Source organism: Armigeres subalbatus, chromosome 1 (assembly GCF_024139115.2).
Source record: "Armigeres subalbatus isolate Guangzhou_Male chromosome 1, GZ_Asu_2, whole genome shotgun sequence".
Taxonomy (NCBI): domain Eukaryota; kingdom Metazoa; phylum Arthropoda; class Insecta; order Diptera; family Culicidae; genus Armigeres; species Armigeres subalbatus.
This window is the reverse complement of record NC_085139.1, coordinates 176053761-176073702: the sequence shown is the minus strand read 5'-3', so window position 1 is coordinate 176073702 and position 19942 is coordinate 176053761. Positions and strand designations below refer to the sequence as shown.

The 19942-nt window shown below is 37.6% G+C and overlaps 1 protein-coding gene across 2 annotated transcripts in view; it reads left to right on the top strand.

The window, feature by feature from the left end:
* The window catches only part of LOC134205550 (mitogen-activated protein kinase kinase kinase 7), a 102583-nt gene that overhangs the window by 6129 nt on the left and 76512 nt on the right, over positions 1-19942 (top strand). For both annotated transcript variants that reach the window (XM_062680875.1, XM_062680876.1), the window contains 3 exons: positions 11774-12277; positions 12741-13199; positions 13752-13812. In XM_062680875.1, coding sequence (XP_062536859.1) covers positions 11774-12277; positions 12741-13199; positions 13752-13812 — 1024 coding nt within the window. The remainder of the gene's footprint in view (positions 1-11773; positions 12278-12740; positions 13200-13751; positions 13813-19942) is intronic.

Sequence of the window (19942 nt, the reverse complement as noted above, 5' to 3'; positions counted from 1 at the left end):
TCTTCAAGGCCTGTAAAAAAAAGTGATAAAAAGGAACCCTATTTATGTTGTGACATGTTATGGCGATAAAATTTATTCGAAGTATGAAACGAGTACAAAGAAGCTTCTTGCTTCATCACAAGATCAATGAACAACGATTTTTCCTCTTCGGTAACAACAGGTTGAACCACTTTAATTAGAGAAGTTTTCTTTTCTTCTTCAATTCCTTGAGGAGCATTTTGCCAACGTACATTTGTATCAAAAGAGGATGAATTCTTTACAACTAACTTAAATTGCTTCTTGGAAAACAACTTGCAGTATTTAAGGTCTTTACTGTTGATATTGTTTGCGTATCCAAGTTTATAACGGCCTTTTTCAAACACCACTTTTTGCATGGAATCCACACACGGGCGTGGCTTGCAGTGGTTTATCGTATACTCCAAAACGGTGAGCATTGAAGAAGTCAGTTGCTTACATATCAAGTACGTCAACATTGTTCTTTGCATTGCCAACCACAGACTTGAACTGACGACATGTTCATAGCGCATTTTGGAATCAAACGCCGCATGGAAAGAGTCATCGGCCATTAGCGTATCCGATTGAAAGTTCTCCAACAGTATGCGCTCGACCTGAATTTCATTACTGTCTATCAGTAGGGTAATGTGATGGATTAAATTACAGTTCTTATTTTGCGAACAACAATTATCCAACCAGAAGATAATTGTCTTCAGGTCAGCGTACTTCATAATAACTTTGAAAAAACAGCTAAGGATTTCGTTGGCTGTACGACCCTTAACTGACTCGGACCAAATGCACGCAGACAATGGGAATGCTCGTATGTAGGGGCCAACAGGCGCAAAGCTCTCATTAAAGACCAGCAGCCTTTACGTTAATGCTCTTGAACCAATCCAACCGTGGAAGCCGTATGACCTAGAATATAATATATAAATAATTGAGAACTTTTTGCAAATCCACCGAAAAAACTGTTTCATCTGGTAGAACTTTGTCACCATCATCTCGATAAGACAGTCGTGATTCCTTTGGACGTTGAGGATGTTGTGTATGTCCTTGTCCCGGGCAAGGAAACTACGCCACTGCTGAACCGGTTGGTCAACCTCTGGGACCGGTAATGGAACGTTTGCCGGCTCCGCAAAACGATCACCTGTGTCATTTTTTAAATCGTACCCGAGGAAGTCCTCTTCCGATTCCGCCCCATTGGATTGTCTGTATTGGATATTCCATTTCCGGTTCCACTTCTACCGACAGCGAAAAATCACACCAAAGAAATACAATCGTCGCTGGCAAAATGTAAAAACAAATTAACAACAACTATCTCTCAGTTCACGGTGTGACAAATATGCGTACATTTTTCGCCTGGCCAGTGAATTTCGCGGCATAAGTGTCACATTCGGGTTTTGATTGAAAAACGTGGGAAAAATAGTTGTTTTTGGCAATGTTTGAGTCCGGCCCAACGAATATGAATATTCTTCTATAGTTTATTGGGTTAAAGTCAATAAAAAAGCAAAATTTTGCGATAATAGGATGAATGCATTTTGAAACTTCAAATGCGTTTTTCTCATTTTTCTCGTTTGTAACATGTGACATTTATGCGTCCGACGGCAGTATAGCCTTTACGTATACTTAGTATACGCGAAAGGCAAAAACTAGTAATAATAACGATTTAGTAAAACTGAAGTACTGGACGAAATATTCGAAAAGCAATTACGAGCCTAGTCAATACAAAAGTGGATTTTCAAGAAAATACTACTAAGACTCGCGTGCGCTAAATTTTATGTGCGCGTACCAGTCGTTGCTCAATCTCATCCTTTTTTGTACGCGTGCATGATGTCTGATCACATGTTGACTATTTTTGTTCAATGCCGCGTCACAATTTGGCATTGACGCACTGATTTTACGGAAGTGCATGTGAACCAACGGACATCGTGTCTTGGAGCTTGGAATAGTAATGCAGTGAGGTAGGCCTCTTTCCTTAGTAATAATGAAGTGAGGTCTCCTTCTTTCTTTTGCAATACTTTTCTGATGTGTTCTCTGATGATGATGAGTCGTAGCTACGCCTAAATCTAGCTAGATAGGTATATATAGAGAAAATGTAATCAACTTTATCCATATTAATAGGAAATTGCCATTAATAGGATTCACTGAGTAGAAGTTTTTCCAAAACTAAGAGCGTGACCCATCTCTTATTTTGTTATGTCTCAAATTAAAGAGTCATAATATAAAATACCACACAAGACAACTATGGTATATAAATAATCTAATAATGGCTTCATTCTCGATAATTTTTTTTAACAGATGGGGAATAGGCGTGATGAAGCTTTATTTTGTCACCGAAAAGTGAATCCTATAGCTGACCACGACATATATAATCAGGGCCGGATATAAGCCCCCCGGCCTCCCACAAGTCTTATGTACCAAAACCAATCTTTTTTGTGCATTTTGCCCCCCCCCCCCCCAAAGCTGTCGGCCGCGGGGCCCCCATCCGGCTAAATCCGGCCCTGTATTTAATAATAGTTATTTTACACTTGCTTGTAAGGATTTAAGACGATTAGAAACGGTAGGGCAAATTTCATTATCTTCGCTAATAAAAAGCGATGCTTTTTCGAACTTCTCTATGCGGAAACGACCCTGGGAGACTAGTATTAGACAAATAAAAGGAACGCAACATAATCTACATTGAGTATCGACTTAAACTGAATTAAGTAGAGAACACAAAAAAACTAAGAAAGACAATGTGATAGGTGAATTAAACAAGTTAAAACAAAATGACATCTTTCGACAAAATAAGAAGTAAACTTACTGTTTGACTATTAAAACTTGTAATACCAGACATCACTGAAATTGGTAGAAGACATAAAGATAGGTACAATTCTCAAAACTACTTCTTTAACCGCATCAAAATAAGGGAAGCTTTTGGATAAGTATTTCGATTTATTATAACACTAGCTGACCCGACGAACTTCGTTTTGGCTAAAATTGGTTTATACTCTGCTTAGTTCTCGAGTTATGCAGAAATTTCTATTTCATTTGTATGGGAGCCCCCCTTTCCAAAGAAGGGAGGGGTCTCGAACCATCTTAAGAACCTTCCCCAGCCCCAAAAACCTCTGCATACAAATTTTCACGCCGATCGGTTCAGTAGTTTCGGAGTCTATAAGGTTCAAACGGACAGAAATTCATTTTTATGTATATAGATAAAAGATAAAGATAACTTGTATAAGCACTATCAGAATAATATCCTAAATTTAAGTGTTACTTGGATGTATTTATTATTATTACCAGACTAAGGCCGGAGTGGCCTGTGCAATACATAAAAGTCTTCTCCATTCAACTCGGTCCATGGCTGCACTTCGCCAACCACGCAGTCCCTTCGTAGTGCGCAGATTGTCCTCCACCTGATCGATCCACCTTGCCCGCTGTGCACCTCGCCTTCTTGTTCCCGTCGGATCGTTGTCGAGAACCATTTTTACCGGATTACTGTCCGACATTCTGGCGACGTGCCCGGCCCACCGCAGTCTTCCGATTTTCGCGGTGTGAACAATGGATGGTTGTCCCAACAGCTGATGCAACTCGTGGTTCATTCGCCTCCTCCACGTACCGTCCGCCATCTGCACCCCACCATAGATTGTACGCAGCTGGGAGGGAGATTCAGATTCAAAAAATATGAATGTCAGTGCAGACCTAACTTTAGTCACAGAGAACAGACGTTGAAGCTGCACTCGCTATGTTGTGATAACTTTTTACTGTTCATTTTGAAATAACTTTGGAATGTCGCCGTTATCCCGTGCAGAATCAGCGCTAGCGTCATAAAAAAATGCCACTGTGCGCTAGTGTCGGTATTAGGGTGGCTCAAATTAGTATGGGAAAAACTTTTTTCAATTTTTTTGATGGGCCGCCCTCTTATTCGGTTCTATTTGATGCCCTGATGCTCTGGACAAAATTTCAAAACGTTTGGGCGGTGCTAAACTCGTTGGAAGTTTATATGGAAAAATGTGTGCAGAAACATCCAAAAACAGTGAATTGCAGTTGGACGGCACAGCTTACGATGAGGAATTATGATACTCATTCAGATATTGAAGAATTAATTACAGAATGTTATGCAGAAAACCGCGAGAAGATTAGAGTTTGCCCGGCTAAGTTATTAGCATTTCTCTGAAGTGGGGTTTGAGCAAATTTCGTTTCTTTTACCTTTGAAAAGAAATAAATTCACCCCTACAACACTCCAGTAAAATGCTAATATCTTTGCCTAATAAACTCTAATCTTCTCGCGGTTTTCAGCATAATATTCTGTACTTAATTCTACAAGAACTGAATGAGTATCATGGTTCTTGATCGTAAATTGTGCCGTCCAACTGCAAATCACTGTTTTTGGATGTTTCTGCATACATTTTTGCATATAAACTTTCAACGAGTTTAGCACCGCCCAAACGTTGACCGATTTGGCTGAAATTTTGTCCAGAGCATCAGGGCATCAAATAGAACCGAATAAGAGGGCGGCCCATCAAAAAATTTGAAAAAGTGTTTTTTGAGCCACCTTAGTCGGTATGCATGCAAGAGCATACCAGCGCCATCGTGTTGTCAAAATGAGATTGTGAGTTGCAATGTCGACGTCGATGGCGTTGAGGTTCGGTTTGTTTGTTTACACATGTTTTGCAAGAAATTTTGTTCGAGCCTCCATGTCTGTTCTCTGTGCTTTAGTTGTCATGAAACGTCACCGCAGACCTAGCTGAAAATGTTTAATAAATGGGGAGTATCGATACTGATCATTTGCTTGAAAACTATAAAAAGCAGAAAATTATATTGAACATTATCAATCTATATTTGAAACGACGGTTGTTGAACAAAAAAAAATGCCTAATACAATCGAACTGTGAAACTCGTTTGAAAATGGTGTCCATTGTAAAGAGAAAAGGAGACGTCTAGGATACATCTTCTTGCAATGATTCCCTTTGCTTATCGCTTATTAATTCATTATCTGCATCGCTTGTTTCACGTTCTTCAAAGTCAACCCAATCCGCAGCTACAGTAAATTTTTTAATCGTGAATAGTCGGATTTTGACGATTTGAAAAAATCTGTAAAGTGTTCGTCGTCCGAATCTGGCATATATGGTGAAAGAATGGAAGAGAGATCTCGCTTTGCAACTTCCATCTTTTCCCACCCGTTATGAAATAAGCTACTTCGAAATGCAAAAGAAAACAAAAACACATTTTTCAACATGAATAATCAATACTTGCCAACCATTTCTTTAAGTTTCTTCAAAATTCTTCATATCCAATTTTAAAAGTTTTCTTTAAATCATCGATAGCGATAGATGTCGTTTCTTGAAGAATTTTAAATTACTCAAAAATTGCAAAGGATCTTTTCCAAAATATCGATACCGTTTAAACGGTTAAAACGATATGATTTTTCACCGTTATACTTTATCGATATGTCAGAATTTTTGATAAAAACTTTAATTTAAGGTTCTTCAGAGGAACATCGATAGTTATATTTTATGCAGATTTTTATTTATTTATTTATTTGCTTAATCGTTTATCGAACCTGGAAGAAAGAATACTGTAGAACCTTTGCTCAGAGAACCTCTTCTTAATCATTAGACCACAATGTAGTTTTGATTGGTAATAGCTAAATTGCATTAACATTCTATCCCATATAATTTTCATTTAAATATAATCAATATGTAGGTGAATTATTTTCCTTACCCAAAACATCAATTACCGGCAATGTCCTTGTGAAATGGTTCTTCATGACGACAAGGCTACCCCTTCATAATCGAAAAGCTAATGTCGATAACGGAGATAAACAAACGCCAAAATACCGATGATTCGATGAACAAAAAGGGATAAAGGTGTAGTGGTGATCATTTATGAAATTATTTACCAAAATATATCATTGCATTGATATCATACTTTACGAGAATTTAGATAACGATTCATTGAAATTTATATCATTATTAGGAATAAATTAGTGTGAAAAAATATCGACAAAATTATTAAATTTTATATAAATGACTTTGAAATGAGTCGAGATAGATGCTGACAAGAGATTCGTATTCTATTTATACTGAATTAATCCGCCGTATTTTGTGATTCCCTCCATAGGGAAGCGAAAAACGATTATATTCCGGACACTTCTTAATTCAATACTCCGGGAGAGAGAGTTTCACGAGACACTTCATATTTAAAATTCCCGCACTCGGAGCGTTATATGAAACTTGAGAAAGTCACGCACCGGCTTCAATGAAATCAACGAAAACATCGATGACACGCAAAACAAAAATTGGTAAGTCCGTGTGACGCTTGCTTTGGTATATTTTGCTCGTCGATAATTTTCTTGCGTCATGACGTTTAATTTTATTGTTATTTCGTGTGTAGTATCTGGATCTCCCTCCCAGGTTACGATCTGGAGTTTCAGTTATTGAAGTTTGAGGGACAAACCGGCACAAATATAGAACTGAATCAATTCCATTCGTATCACATATTCAGTTTTAGAAGCAAATTAAATGGTAATGGGCTTTCCTATTTTTATATTAGTCACACCCAAGTATGACCCGGATCGGTTTTTAAGTACGTGGTCAGACGATCGATCCCCCTAGAAGTGAGTTTTTTTACACTGAAAAGTTCTATATTGCCTTTTTTTTACGTTAACAATTTTGAAAGGTGATGATGGCCCAAGAAGCTCAGCAATGTTGAAGAGAAATATTTCTGTCGTTTTTTATTCTACGTTCTATTGGAACGTTGTCTGTTTTCAAATTTTTATTTTTTTTTCCGGAAAGATTGGAATACGTCTCATGTCTCAACCAGTGTTTATCACAATAACGTATGCGTCGTGCCCTGAGTGCACTACTTTTAACTACATTTTCAATCTTTACACTATCATAAATACTCAATTTTGAAAATAGTGTTTATATCCTGGTGTAAAATAATTGTCTTATTATTGTATATTCAGGTCAAAGCGAAGTTCATTAGGATGCCTGATATAATATGTCTTTATTAACGAGATTTTTAGCCCAATGCTGGTTCATCTCGATTAACATAAAATGGATTTTTTTTCAATTTATCACTCAGCAACTCTCTGTTAACCTTTTTCGATAGGCCCTTATTCTTGCATTGGTTTGGTGAAGGTTTTTGCCTGACGCTATTCATTATATTTTCGACTACCGGTGACCAACACTCTTAAATTATTTCACCGATATTGACTGTGAAAATCTCTGTTAAAGTTCTTAAGATGAAATATCGACTAATTTGACGTATGTTCACGGCATCTTCTTTGAGCGCTGACGTACTCGGCTGTGACGATCTTGGTCAAAGAATAAAAATGCCGAACTAGTGAGTGCGAACGAAAGGAAAATTAACTAAAATATTAAAAATCATCAAATTAAATGGAGAAAAAAACACGAGTCTTTCGGTTCCTCAAAGCAGAAAATATGTTTATGAATCAAGATAAAACTTGTATAAAAAACATAACTACGGCTCCGTAACGCTTCACGTCAAATGAGCCTTTCAAATAAACGAACTATTGAAAAAAATCGGTTCGTGACATGGTAGAAGGAAACCGTGTTCGTCAGTGAACTGTTAGTTACGTTTACTTATATGAGTGGCATGGTGATATTGCGTGGAAAAGAGAGATTTATTCGGAAAAAAAAACTCAGTTTCACGTGACTTATTAACGGACGACCCCAAACGACTACACAACACCAAAGATTTGTAATTTCCCACCACTCCGTAACATTTTTGTATGGTAACCTATTCAAGAATTTGAAAAAAGCACCGAACAACTATCAGAACTAATCCATCAAAGCTTTAATGATAGTTGCATCGCTAAGGAACGATCTAGTAATAGAAATGTACCCTGGTGGAACAACAAACTACAAAAACTTCGCAAACAAGCTAGAAAGCTTTTCAATCGAGCAAAACGTACGCAAATGTGGGATCAATATAAAGAATCTCTCAATGCCTACAATAGAGAAATAAGACGGTCAAAGAGGGTACACTGGAGGCATTTATGTGAAAACATAGAAACTGTTCCAATAACAGCAAGACTTCAAAAAATCCTTTCTAAAGACCATTCAAATGGCCTAGGAACTCTTAAAAAAGAGGACGGGTCTTTTACCTCTAATGGATATGAGACACTAGACATAATGATGGAAACACATTTTCCTTGAGAAAAATATATAAAGCTCTTTTAGTGGAATGTACTCAACCGTCTAAGACGAATTAAGTACTCTCCATTTAATTCCACCAATTAATTTTCGATATCTTTGCAGATACGTATTTCAACCACAACTCGAAGTCGAGTCAAGTACGAGACACTGAAGACGACCACGCAGTTGTGGTCGAAATACGTAGCCGGCCGATCTCCTCCTGGATTTCCTGCAGATTCGGAGCCGGAAGCCGCATGGCCTGCCCGCGTGCTCCTAGGTTCATTACCATACCGCTACCGAACTTTCGTGTGTTATTAGCGCGATACAGTTGCTCCGTGTCTCAATCTTTCGATGAAAATAAAATCTATATTAAAGATACATTTTGGGGACCGTAAGACTTACTGACCAATTTGTAACAGGTTCCGAGAGTTCTCAACTGCATCAAAATAAGGGAAGCTCTTAGATTAATATTTTGATTTATTGCATTGCAGTACTTGAATTAATTTATTGCGAAACAAACATCTTCATTCAAAAGTGTTACTTGGACAAGGCATCAGTACCACCCGTTGTCAACATCGACGGCTATTATGTATTGAACGTTGGCTACAAGAAAACACAAATTCAGCTTTATTAACTACTTGGAAAATATTTATGTACGGGCTGAGCTTCCATTATTTGTTCGGTTTATAACTGACTGACTGTAGAAAAAAGCTGACTGACTTTGGGAAGGGAAATATATCGTTTTGATAACAATACGACTCCCGGTCGCATTATTCTCTATACGACTAATAACTTAATCACCCAAGGAGTATTGGATATCATGAAAATTGAAGAGAACTTGACCATAACAATCGAAATTGCAGACAACTGGACAGAAATTTCGTGAACATTATTGGACTAATGAAAGTTTAGATATGATTGTAACAAACTTATAGGATACTATTAACTCGACGACATCTGTTCTCAACTGCAAAAAACAAGGGAAGCTCATAGCAAAGATTTTCAAGTACAAATTAGTCCACTCTTTAATATCATATACATGCCACTGGTGAACAATTTTTATTGATAGCAGCGCAGCCTGGTGCTGAAAAGTCGGACTATTTCGGTAAAAATGATCAAGTTGACTATGATTTTTAATTGTTATTAAAATGTCACTATTCCCTCGTAAACACAATTGAGCTGTTGTGATGGTAGACATTAAAATCCTCAATCATCAAGAACGGGTTAGTGGGAACAGCTCCTCCGGTTTTGGGTTGTACCCACTTGTAAAAAGGAACAAATGTAGTAAGCGTGCAATACCTAAGTCAATAACGAGTTTCCCTGGAAGAGCATAGGTAGGTGCCCTTGGAACCCCTGACAATATGATGTCGTTCCAAATATTGTCAACTACTTGCTTGTTTCAGAGATTATCTGTGCTGGTGGTCTTTGTGCCAGATGTATGCCTCGCCCCGGAAAGGAATGATAGAAACCTTCGATACGAGGGCCTGGTAAGATCTTGAGACCTTACTCCCACTTGATAACATCCAAGAACTGGTAAGTCCAGATCCGGAAGCACTCTTGCGCAACGTTAGGGCGAAGATGGAGTTAAAAATGTATGTATGCCACAACAGATCCCGACGAACACATCGAGTTTGCCATTTGATTATATTAATATTGTAAAGAAAGAATAGGAAATAATAAGAAATTTCCGACCCCGTACTGCAAACCGATTTTAATTAAATTGCTCCTAGAATTTTTTAAAAGAGTTTCAAAATTTTCTACGTATGCTTCCCCGTGCATTTTTTTTTTCGATATCATCTTTCTGTTTCTTCTTATTCATGCAACATTAGAGTGCCAATAGAAGCAATGATGCGCCTGCAAGCGTGGCTGTGATTTGATATTTCGACCGCCATCCGTTGGAGCGCTTTTGTCGCGTTCGCCTGTTTTCAGCAAGAGTGCACTGAAAACCAAAACTACCCAAAAGTGGGTTGTTTGCACTCAAAACCGTGGTTTGGGCCAATAACCCAAATTTGAGTAAAATGACTTTTATGGCACTAGGTAGATTGCCTTTAATTCCATGTAAACAATTTACCCAAAGCTGAGTTTAATTTATCCAAAGCGGACCTTGGTCAACCCAAAATAGAGAATATTGAATTTACGTAAATTTGGGTTATTGGGCTGAGCAACCTCGGTGAGGTGTTTGCATCTTGCTCTAGTTTTGATAGCAATCATGGGAAAGAAAGGGAAAACTACCCAAATTTGGGTAAATTTTTTCTGCGATATTCTCAATAGTGCGTATATTGAACTCAAAGTTTGGGTTGATTTATCTGTCCGTGTGGGCTATATTGTTAATATATAATATTTCTCGCTTAACTTTTCAAAAGGACGTAAGTAACATTTTTATCATGAAATAATTTGAATACTGCAATCAAAAGCTTTCATGTTGTTCTGTTGATTGCGCTATTCAAATTTATTAATGGAAAAAATGTTACTTAGGTTACTTAGGAAAAGTTAAGCGAGATTAGCTCTTAGATTAATGTGTTCATTTATTGCACTAGTACTTGAATTAGTTTATTGTAAAACAAAAATCTTCATTCAAAAGAATTACTTGGACAGTACCACTCGTTGTCAACATCGACTGCTATTAGGTATTGAATGTCGGCTACAAGAAACAATGAATTACAAGAAACAACTTTATATGTTAGGTATACTAATGCCACACTGGTGGTATAAGTACCATGGTACAAGAATCTTAAAATGAGTACCATACCAATTATTGTCTTTATCAAAGATAGTCTTGGAATAATTTTCTTGTCCTCTTGTACCATGGTACAATTACCACAGGTATGTCCTTAGTATTAACTACTTAAAAAACATCTATGTACGTGCTGAGCTTCTATTATTTGTTCGCTTTATAACTGACTGACTGTAGAAGCTGACTGACTGTGGGAAGGAAAATACGGTATGATCACAATACAACCCCCGGCCGCAGTGATCTAGTGAGCAACATAGCTTGAGTCGTCTGCTAGTATTGTGTATCACATGTAGAGCCCAGCCTTGATAACAGTCTATTAAGACTACAACTGGTCAACTCTAAAAAAAAAGTATTTCGTTGTGGTGTGGAAGATGGACCAAATAAATGCATTGCACAAAAACTTTGATTGCTTTGATTAAGCGATACTTGCAAGTCGACGATGCTTTCTTTCATTTTTGTGACCTTTGATTTCAGCTGACTCGCCGTGGACCGTGGACATGACACTCATTGTAATTTGTTTAAATGTAGAAAACTTGGTCTTTTTATTAGGTAAGTTATGGAACCAGGGACACCGGATTTTGAGATTTCCGCTGTATTTTTACGCGTACTGCGGGATTTACGTGTTTTTTACGCTGATTTAAAAAAAAAAGTCCGCAGAAAAACGATTTTCAATGAAGTCGTTTTTACGCGACTTTTTGGAATTACGTGTTTTCTACGTTGTTTTTTTTTACGCGGAACGTATTTTCCGCGTAACAACCGACTTAAGTGTATTATGATCCGGAATTGTAAATTAGTCGTACGAAACTTTATACGATTTAGTAGAAAGAAATGTAAAAAGCAAATGATGCTTTTGGTATTCACCTTGGTAATCAAAAATCGTTTCAATTTTCATTTATTCTAGGGCGTGGCATATCTACACGACATGACCCCGAAAGCTATGATTCATCGAGACCTGAAACCACCAAACTTACTGTTAGTCAGAAACGGAACAGTTCTCAAAATTTGCGACTTCGGTACCGTAACCGACAAGTCCACCAGGATGACCAACAACAAGGGTAGTGCCGCTTGGATGGCCCCGGAGGTGTTCGAAGGCTCGACGTACACAGAAAAATGCGACGTTTTCAGCTGGGGAATTATTCTGTGGGAAGTGATAGCCCGAGAGCAACCTTTCAAGAGCATGGAAAACCCGTACGCAATTATGTGGAAAGTTCACCAGGGCAGTCGGCCACCGTTAATCGATGGATGTCCGAAGCCTATTGAACATTTGATGATTAGCTGTTGGAATCAAGAGCCGGGGAATAGACCGTCCATGCAGCATGTGGTTGAGCAGATGAACCAGTTGTGTAAGTTTTTCCCTGGAGAACATGAGCCGATAGTGTATCCGGACGTTGCTGATGATGATGAGGTAAGTTAAATGTAGGTACCATCAATGGTTTTATGTTGTAAGACGAATCACGTTAGAACAAACTTTAAAATTAGTCAACAGAGATTATCTCATTGTTAGCTAATGCATTTGAAAGCTCTGTTTATCTTTTTGGTGGATTTTTCAACATATTGAAAGTTTGAAAATTCTCTTTTAATGTTTGTTTGGAATTAAACTTTTAGAACTTTATTGTTTTTTATTTTTTATGCTTATCATTCATCGCCATAACATTCTAATAGTATTTGGTTATTTGGAGAAAAATACTAAACTACAAGTATTTCACTCTCAAAATGTATACGGACAGACAAAAACACGAGGAAACAAAAATGACCAATTACCTTTAATTACCTCATTGTTTCAATACCAGAATTAAACTTTTCTAAAATCTTCTCATGACGGAAATTTATTTTTGACCACCACTGCACTTTTTTCACGCTTTTCACAGGAGTCTTCATACAGCCATGATGACAGCACCCTAGACACAAATCATCACGGGACCGGTTCTAGTTTTGGATCTACATTCTACGGTCGAAATCATGGTACGATAACGTCGCATAACACCACAAATACAAACGCACCGGTCGCAACCAGCACTAACTCATCACGGTTTGCCGGCTATCGCACGAATGAACTACGCGCTTCGGCGAGAAATGCTTATTCCAGAGGATCCGACTACGGGCGGTATCAGATAGGCAATGATGCCCTGGGAAGCAGTCACTATACGAGAAATGCTCGCCCACCAATGGGTGGCTATGTGGCACCGGATTATAGCTACCGGAGCACTGCTCTTCGACGGAACCGGGGCAGGTCACCACCACCACCACACACGACAGACCATGCAGTGAACGATGCTTCGCCGCTGTTTAACCGTTTGAACAGTCAACTGAGTGTTGCTATTGATCCGGTATGTAGCTTAACATAAACTATTAACTCTTCATTGATGAATAAGCCAATCAATAGCAAATATTGATCAGATCTTATCAAACTTTAGTAGTAATTGGAGTTAACTTTTGAAGTAATGGCACATCAAGTCCAAATATTCAAATTAAATTACTTTTTCAGGATGCTAGTGCTGTAAGTCTTTATAATAACAACGATATTCGTTTACAATGTTGTGAAAACTCATATGTAAATATGTACATTATGTGGAAGATATTGATTTGAAAAATGTATTGGGGGTAACCACTTCGATGGGACATAATGTACATATTCACATATGGGTTTTCACAACATTGTAAATTAATGTCCAAGTCAGGTGGTTTAATCCCCGGAATATAGACAATTAACTTTGATTGAACTGAACGATATTCGTGCGAATGTGGTCTAGTCTAGTCTAGTAATGATTGGCGTTTTCTTTAATTTGGTCTATTCGTATCAGAATGTTATATGTAAAATTGTTTGACGTTCTATACAATATTGCTAACTATAAATAAAATATTTGTTTATGCAATTGCAGTCAATGACCTGGAAGGATGTACATACGGGAGAACCTCTACGAGATCTGGTAGATAGTTCATGTAAGTAAATAACCGGCACAATATCCAATCGCAAAATAAATACCGTGATCTACCCTAATTCCGCGCATTGCCTAATGCCGTGGATTTTATCCAAATTGATGAATATAGAGGTACTGTCTGTCAGACACATCACATTATTTGGTGAAAGGAAACAAATATATAATTTTCGTTTCTTCATACGGAACAGAGAAATTACAACAAAATGATTGCAGATATTGCTATTTGTACACATATTGATGTAATAATGTGATAAGTTTTGTGACATTTTTTTTATAAATTATTTAATTTTCATAAGTAGGGTAAGATGAGGCTAAATGGGTCACGGGGTAAGATGGTTTTTTTAGCATAGTATACATTTTAATACACAGATTGTGCCTTCGAAAGAAGCATAATTTGATTTTACTTAAGGTGAGGAGACATTGAGCCCTTGAGAGACTTGATCCCCCTTGTTTTACCAAGAACTAAAGATCATTTTATAGTGATTTTTTTTTTATATTAATTAAGGACGGTTGTGTTTTGGATCCTTCTAAAAATCCTTTTGTGGCCTCGCAAAATTTGAAGAACTTCTCATAACATTAACCAAATGCTATAATTTTTTCACAGCACAAAGCCAAACAGATACAAAATGGTCTGTATTGATAAAAATGTCGACATTACCACAATCTTAGTATATTTAGATTTTAGGTTGTTAACTCAATATGGGGACACTGGGGACACTTGGTTCCTGGTTAGGCACCCATACAAAAACTTCGCGAAAAAATTCAGGCCTGGTAGCGAGTCACTTTTTAGTGACTTGATCACTATTTTGAGTCAAGTCGCTAAAAAGTCACTATTTGCACCCAAAAGTCACTAATGTCACTATTTTTCGGAAAATGGTCACTAAAGTCACTATTTTTGCATTGCCTATTGTAAAAAATGATGCTAGGTCATTAGGCCGAAGGCCATTAGGCCGAATGGCCATTAGGCCGAACGGTCATTAGGCCGAATGGCCATTAGGCCGAATGAGAACTAGGGAATGAGAAGTGAGTAGTGCGAAGTGAGGAAGAAGTATAATGGAGAAGAAAGAAGAGGAAGAAGGAGGAAGAAAGAAAGAAAGAAGAAGGATGAAGGAAGAGGAATAAGGAAGAAGGAAGACGGAAGAAGGAGGAAGAAAGAAAGAAAGAAGAAGGATGAAGGAAGAGGAATAAGGAAGAAGGAAGACGGAAGAAGGAATAAGGAAGAAGGAACAAGGAAGAGAGAAGAAGAAAGAAGGAAGAAGGAATAAGAAAGAAGAAAGAAGGAAGAAGGAAGAAGGAAGAAGGAAGAAGGAAGAAGGAAGAAGGAAGAAGGTAGAAGGAAGAAGGAAGAAAGAAGAAGGAAGAAGGCAGAAGAAAGAAGGAAATAAGAAGAAGGAAGAAGGAACATAGAAGAAGAAAGAAGGAAGAAGAAATGAGGAAGAAGGAAGAAGGAAGGAGGAAGAAGGAAGAAGAAATAAGGAAGAAGGACGAAGGAGGAGGGAAGAAGGAAGAAGGAAGAAGGAAAAAGGATGAAGGAAGAAGGAAGAAGGAAAAAGGAAGAAGGAAGAAGGGAAAAGGATGAAGTAAGATTGGAGCAGGAAGAAGGAAAAAGGAAGAAGTTAGATGGGAGGAGGAAGAAGGAAGAAAGAAGAGGAAAGAAGGAAGAAGGAAAAAGGAGGAAGGAAGAAAAAAGAAGGAGGAGGAAGAAGGAAGAAGACAGATAGATGAAGGAAGATGCAAGAAGGGAGTAGGAAGAAGAGGTAAGGTGAAGAAAGAACTTCTCATTTTTCACTTTTCGCTTTTTTTTACTAATTCGGCCTAATGGCCATTCGGCCTAATGATCATTCGGCCTAATGACCTTCGGCCTAATGGCCTGACACCGTAAAAAATAGTACCTAATATGATTATTAACCAAACCAAATGTAAATCTAATAGCAATATAGGTATAAAATTTGGGAAAATGCAGTTCCAAGTGTGTTTATTTCAGATTCATGTCAACTATGATCTCTTTCTCCCCGAGTGCAATTTCTTGAAATGCAAAAGGCTGACCTCGAGTATAGAGTACAGAATTGAGGAGTTTGGGAATCAATACCTCGTCTGTTGGTGAGCGTACCCTCCGGTGACAAAGATAGTGAACAGCTCCAGTTTCATCACATGACGATGATGTTTGTTGTTTCTCAATTTCAGGAAGAAAAATGAGCGATAAGGGCGTCGATGGCAGAAAGTACATTATGATTGTTAAATGGTTGTTAAATCCGCTTTGTGACCTTTCGGGATAAGATAGGGAGAGGGGGGTTGAAAGAAATTGTAGAGCAAGTTTATGTCAGAAGTAATTCTGGCACAAGCCAAGCTCGATGGCGCTTTGACCTCGGTTTTGACCGTGCGTAAAAACAGGATTTGCAAAAATGAGTTGCGGATCATATGCAGGAAGTCGTAAAGGAAAAAATGCTTGATTAATGGCTTCTTCACAAAGAAAAACTAAACAAAATGACACGACGCTGCGCTCATTTTTCTAACGAGGTGTTAACTTATACTGTACTTAACGCTCCTATCTCCGGCGAGATTTGAAAAACAAAATATAAAAAGATTCTCCTAAAAATCCTTTTAGTGGCCTCGCAAAATTTGAAGAACTTCTCATAACATTAACCAAATGCTATAATTTTTTCACAGCACAAAGCCAAACAGATACAAAATGGTCTGTATTGATAAAAATGTCGACATTACCACAATCTTAGTATATTTAAATTTTAGGTTGTTAACTCAATATGGGGACACTGGGGACACTTGGTTCCTGGTTAGGCACCCATACAAAAACTTCGCGAGGCCGAAGGCCATTAGGCCGAATGGTCATTAGGCCGAACGATCATTAGGCCGAATGGCAATTAGGCCGAACGGTCATTAGGCCGAATGGCCATTAGGCCGAATGAGAACTAGGGAGTGAGAAGTGAGTAGTGCGAAGTGAGGAAGAAGTAGAATGGAGAAGAAAGAAGAGGAAGAAGGAGGAAGAAAGAAGGAAGAAGGATGAAGGAAGAGGAATAAGGAAGAAGGAAGAAGGAAGACGGAAGAAGGAATAAGGAAGAAGGAAGAAGGAACAAGGAAGAGAGAAGAAGAAAGAAGGAAGAAGGAATAAGAAAGAAGATAGAAGGAAGAAGGAAGAAGGAAGAAGGAAGAAGGAAGTAGGAAGTAAGAAGAAGGAAGAAGGAAGAAGGAAATAGGAAGTAGGAAGTAAGAAGAAGGAAGAAGGAAGAAGGTAGAAGGAAGAAGGAAGAAAGAAGAAGGAAGAAGGCAGAAGAAAGAAGGAAATAAGAAGAAGGAAGAAGGAACATAGAAGAAGAAAGAAGGAAGAAGAAATGAGGAAGAAGGAAGAAGGAAAAAGGAAGGAGGAAGAAGGAAGAAGAAATAAGGAAGAAGGACGAAGGAGGAGGGAAGAAGGAAGAAGGAAGAAGGAAAAAGAATGAAGGAAGAAGGAAGAAGGAAAAAGGAAGAAGGGAAAATGACCTTCGGACTAATGGCCTGACACCGTAAAAAATAGTACCTAATATTATTATTAACCAAACCAAATGTAAATCTAATAGCAATATACACGGAAGAAAAAAAGTACCCAAAATTGAGTATTTTTAAACTTACTTTTGAGTTATTTTTTCTCTTCTCTTTCATCCACTCTTTCTTTTGTTGTCAAAAACAAAAGAGCCAAACAATCCAACGACGCCAGTTCAATACGGGAAGCCAATGTTGAATTTTATTACTTGAGGTCGAGATTGAGTGAATTAAACTTACATTTGGGTAAATAAATTTTCCGTTGGGTACTTTTTTAACATGGGAGTAAAGGCAAACTACTTCGACCCTACTTACTCAATTTTGGCTTCCCGTACGGATGTTCGAGGTTGGGTGAATTAAACTCACTATTGGGTAGTTTATTTCTTCCGTGTAGGTATAAAATTTGGGAAAATGCAGTTCCAAGTGTGTTTATTTCAGATTCATGTCAACTATGATCTCTTTCTCCCCGAGTGCAATTTCTTGAAATGCAAAAGGCTGACCTCGAGTATAGAGTACAGAATTGAGGAGTTTGGGAATCAATACCTCGTCTGTTGGTGAGCGTACCCTCCAATGACAAAGATAGTGAACAACTTCAGTTTCATCTCATGACAATGATGTTTGTTGTTTCTCAATTTCAGGAAGAAAAATAAGCGATAAGGGCGTCGATGGCAGAAAGTATATTATGATTGTTAAATGGTTGTTAAATCCGCTTTGTGACCTTTCGGGATAAGATAGGGAGAGGGGGGTTGAAAGAAATTGTAGAGCAAGTTTATGTCAGAAGTAATTCTGGCACAAGCCAAGCTCGATGGCGCTTTGACCTCGGTTTTGACCGTGCGTAAAAACAGGATTTGCAAAAATGAGTTGCGGATTATATGCAGGAAGTCGTAAAGGAAAAAATGCTTGATTAATGGCTTCTTCACAAAGAAAAACAAAATGACACGACGCTGCGCTCATTTTTTCTGACGAGGGTGTTAATTTATACTGTACTTAACGCTCCTAACTCCGGTGAGATTTAAAAAAATATATAAAAAGATTCTGTTTATTAACAATTACGAATAGATACCTACTACTGTGGAGGTAAATGAATTAGTCGGATTTTTTTAAATCTGAAATAAAACAAAAATATAATTAGATTTAAAAGATTTTTTCAACTCGAGATTATTCGACCACCAATTTTTTATTAACTTAATATCTTTAATACTAAAATCTGCCATTTAGAAATTACAGCTTATTAGAATTTCTAGATTTCTACTAAGAGACTACTAATGGATATTTAGAATGTTCCTCAGAATGCTACGTCGAGTTCAAAATCTCAAAAACTTCATTTTAAGTTGCTATTTAATCGTATTTTTTTAAAATTTCTTCATTATTTTCATTACTTTATATTTTTCAAACAAATGGTCCTACCAAAGATTTATAAGCTTTGTGAGTCCAAATAGTTCTCCGCCTGGGAACCAATTAGATCATTTTATATCATCATTTTACTGTTATACAGAAAACTTCGAGCTCATATTAAACAACAAATGAATCATTTGTTTGAGAAACTGCATAAGCCCATTTTACACTATTTCGAGAAAACAACAAAAAACTGTTTTTGAACAAATTTGCATCGAATCTTTCGATTTCTTCGATACAGATCAATAATTTTTGGCTAAACTCAACACCCTGGGACACTTTTAGTGCAAAAAGTGTAAGAAGTACTCCACAATTGCTCTTCAAAGTACGTGGACATATGTAGCTTCTCAAACAAACGAAAAAAATGTCATACATTCCTGAACAAAAATTTTTTTTTCGTGTTTTTTGCCAGAATACGTATTTTTGGACGAGGATTCAGAATATATAAAAATCTCATTTTGGCCAAAAATGTTACATATGCAGTTTCTCAAACAAACGGTTCAAATGTTGTACACCCGGTTCTTTTTTTACACAGGTGGTTTTTAGTTGATTACGACCTTTAGCGTTGATAAAACTATGAGTTGACCCCATGAAAAAATTCACAAAAAAATCAAAGAAAATTCGGGTGGTATTGAAAAAACTGTGGAAAATCAGGTTAACCGGGAAATTAAAGAATACCAACCGTGTAAAAAAATATTATTAACATAATTTCGGGTAACAACTTGTAACACACTACCCGTTTCTCGTGACGCCGGATAGATACCTTCTCGTGGTGTGTTACCTAATAAGTGGTACCATGGCCACATTGCTAGCTTCTGGCTGATCCAACGAATACCATCCTCAATATCCAACTCCGTGGTACTTATGAGAGTGTCGCAGTCGCTGGCCTCTTGCTTCCACCCTCTCCCTCCTTACGGTGAAGATGGGCGTGACCAGTAGCAGTAATTTACATGCCTTTGTTATTTTTGCCTTTTCTTGCCTACTCTAGATAAGGATTTCAAAAATAAAACACTAGTTTGCAATCTACGAATTATACCGTAACAATGCTAATGTAACTCGTAGCTCTATACAAGGTTAAAAACTCCATACAAAAGTCACTATTTGGTCACTTTTTTGTCATCGTTGGTCACTAAAGTCACTATTTTGAACGGCATTCATCGCTACCAGCCCACAGTGGTTCCATTTCCCTAGGAGTGCGGTCA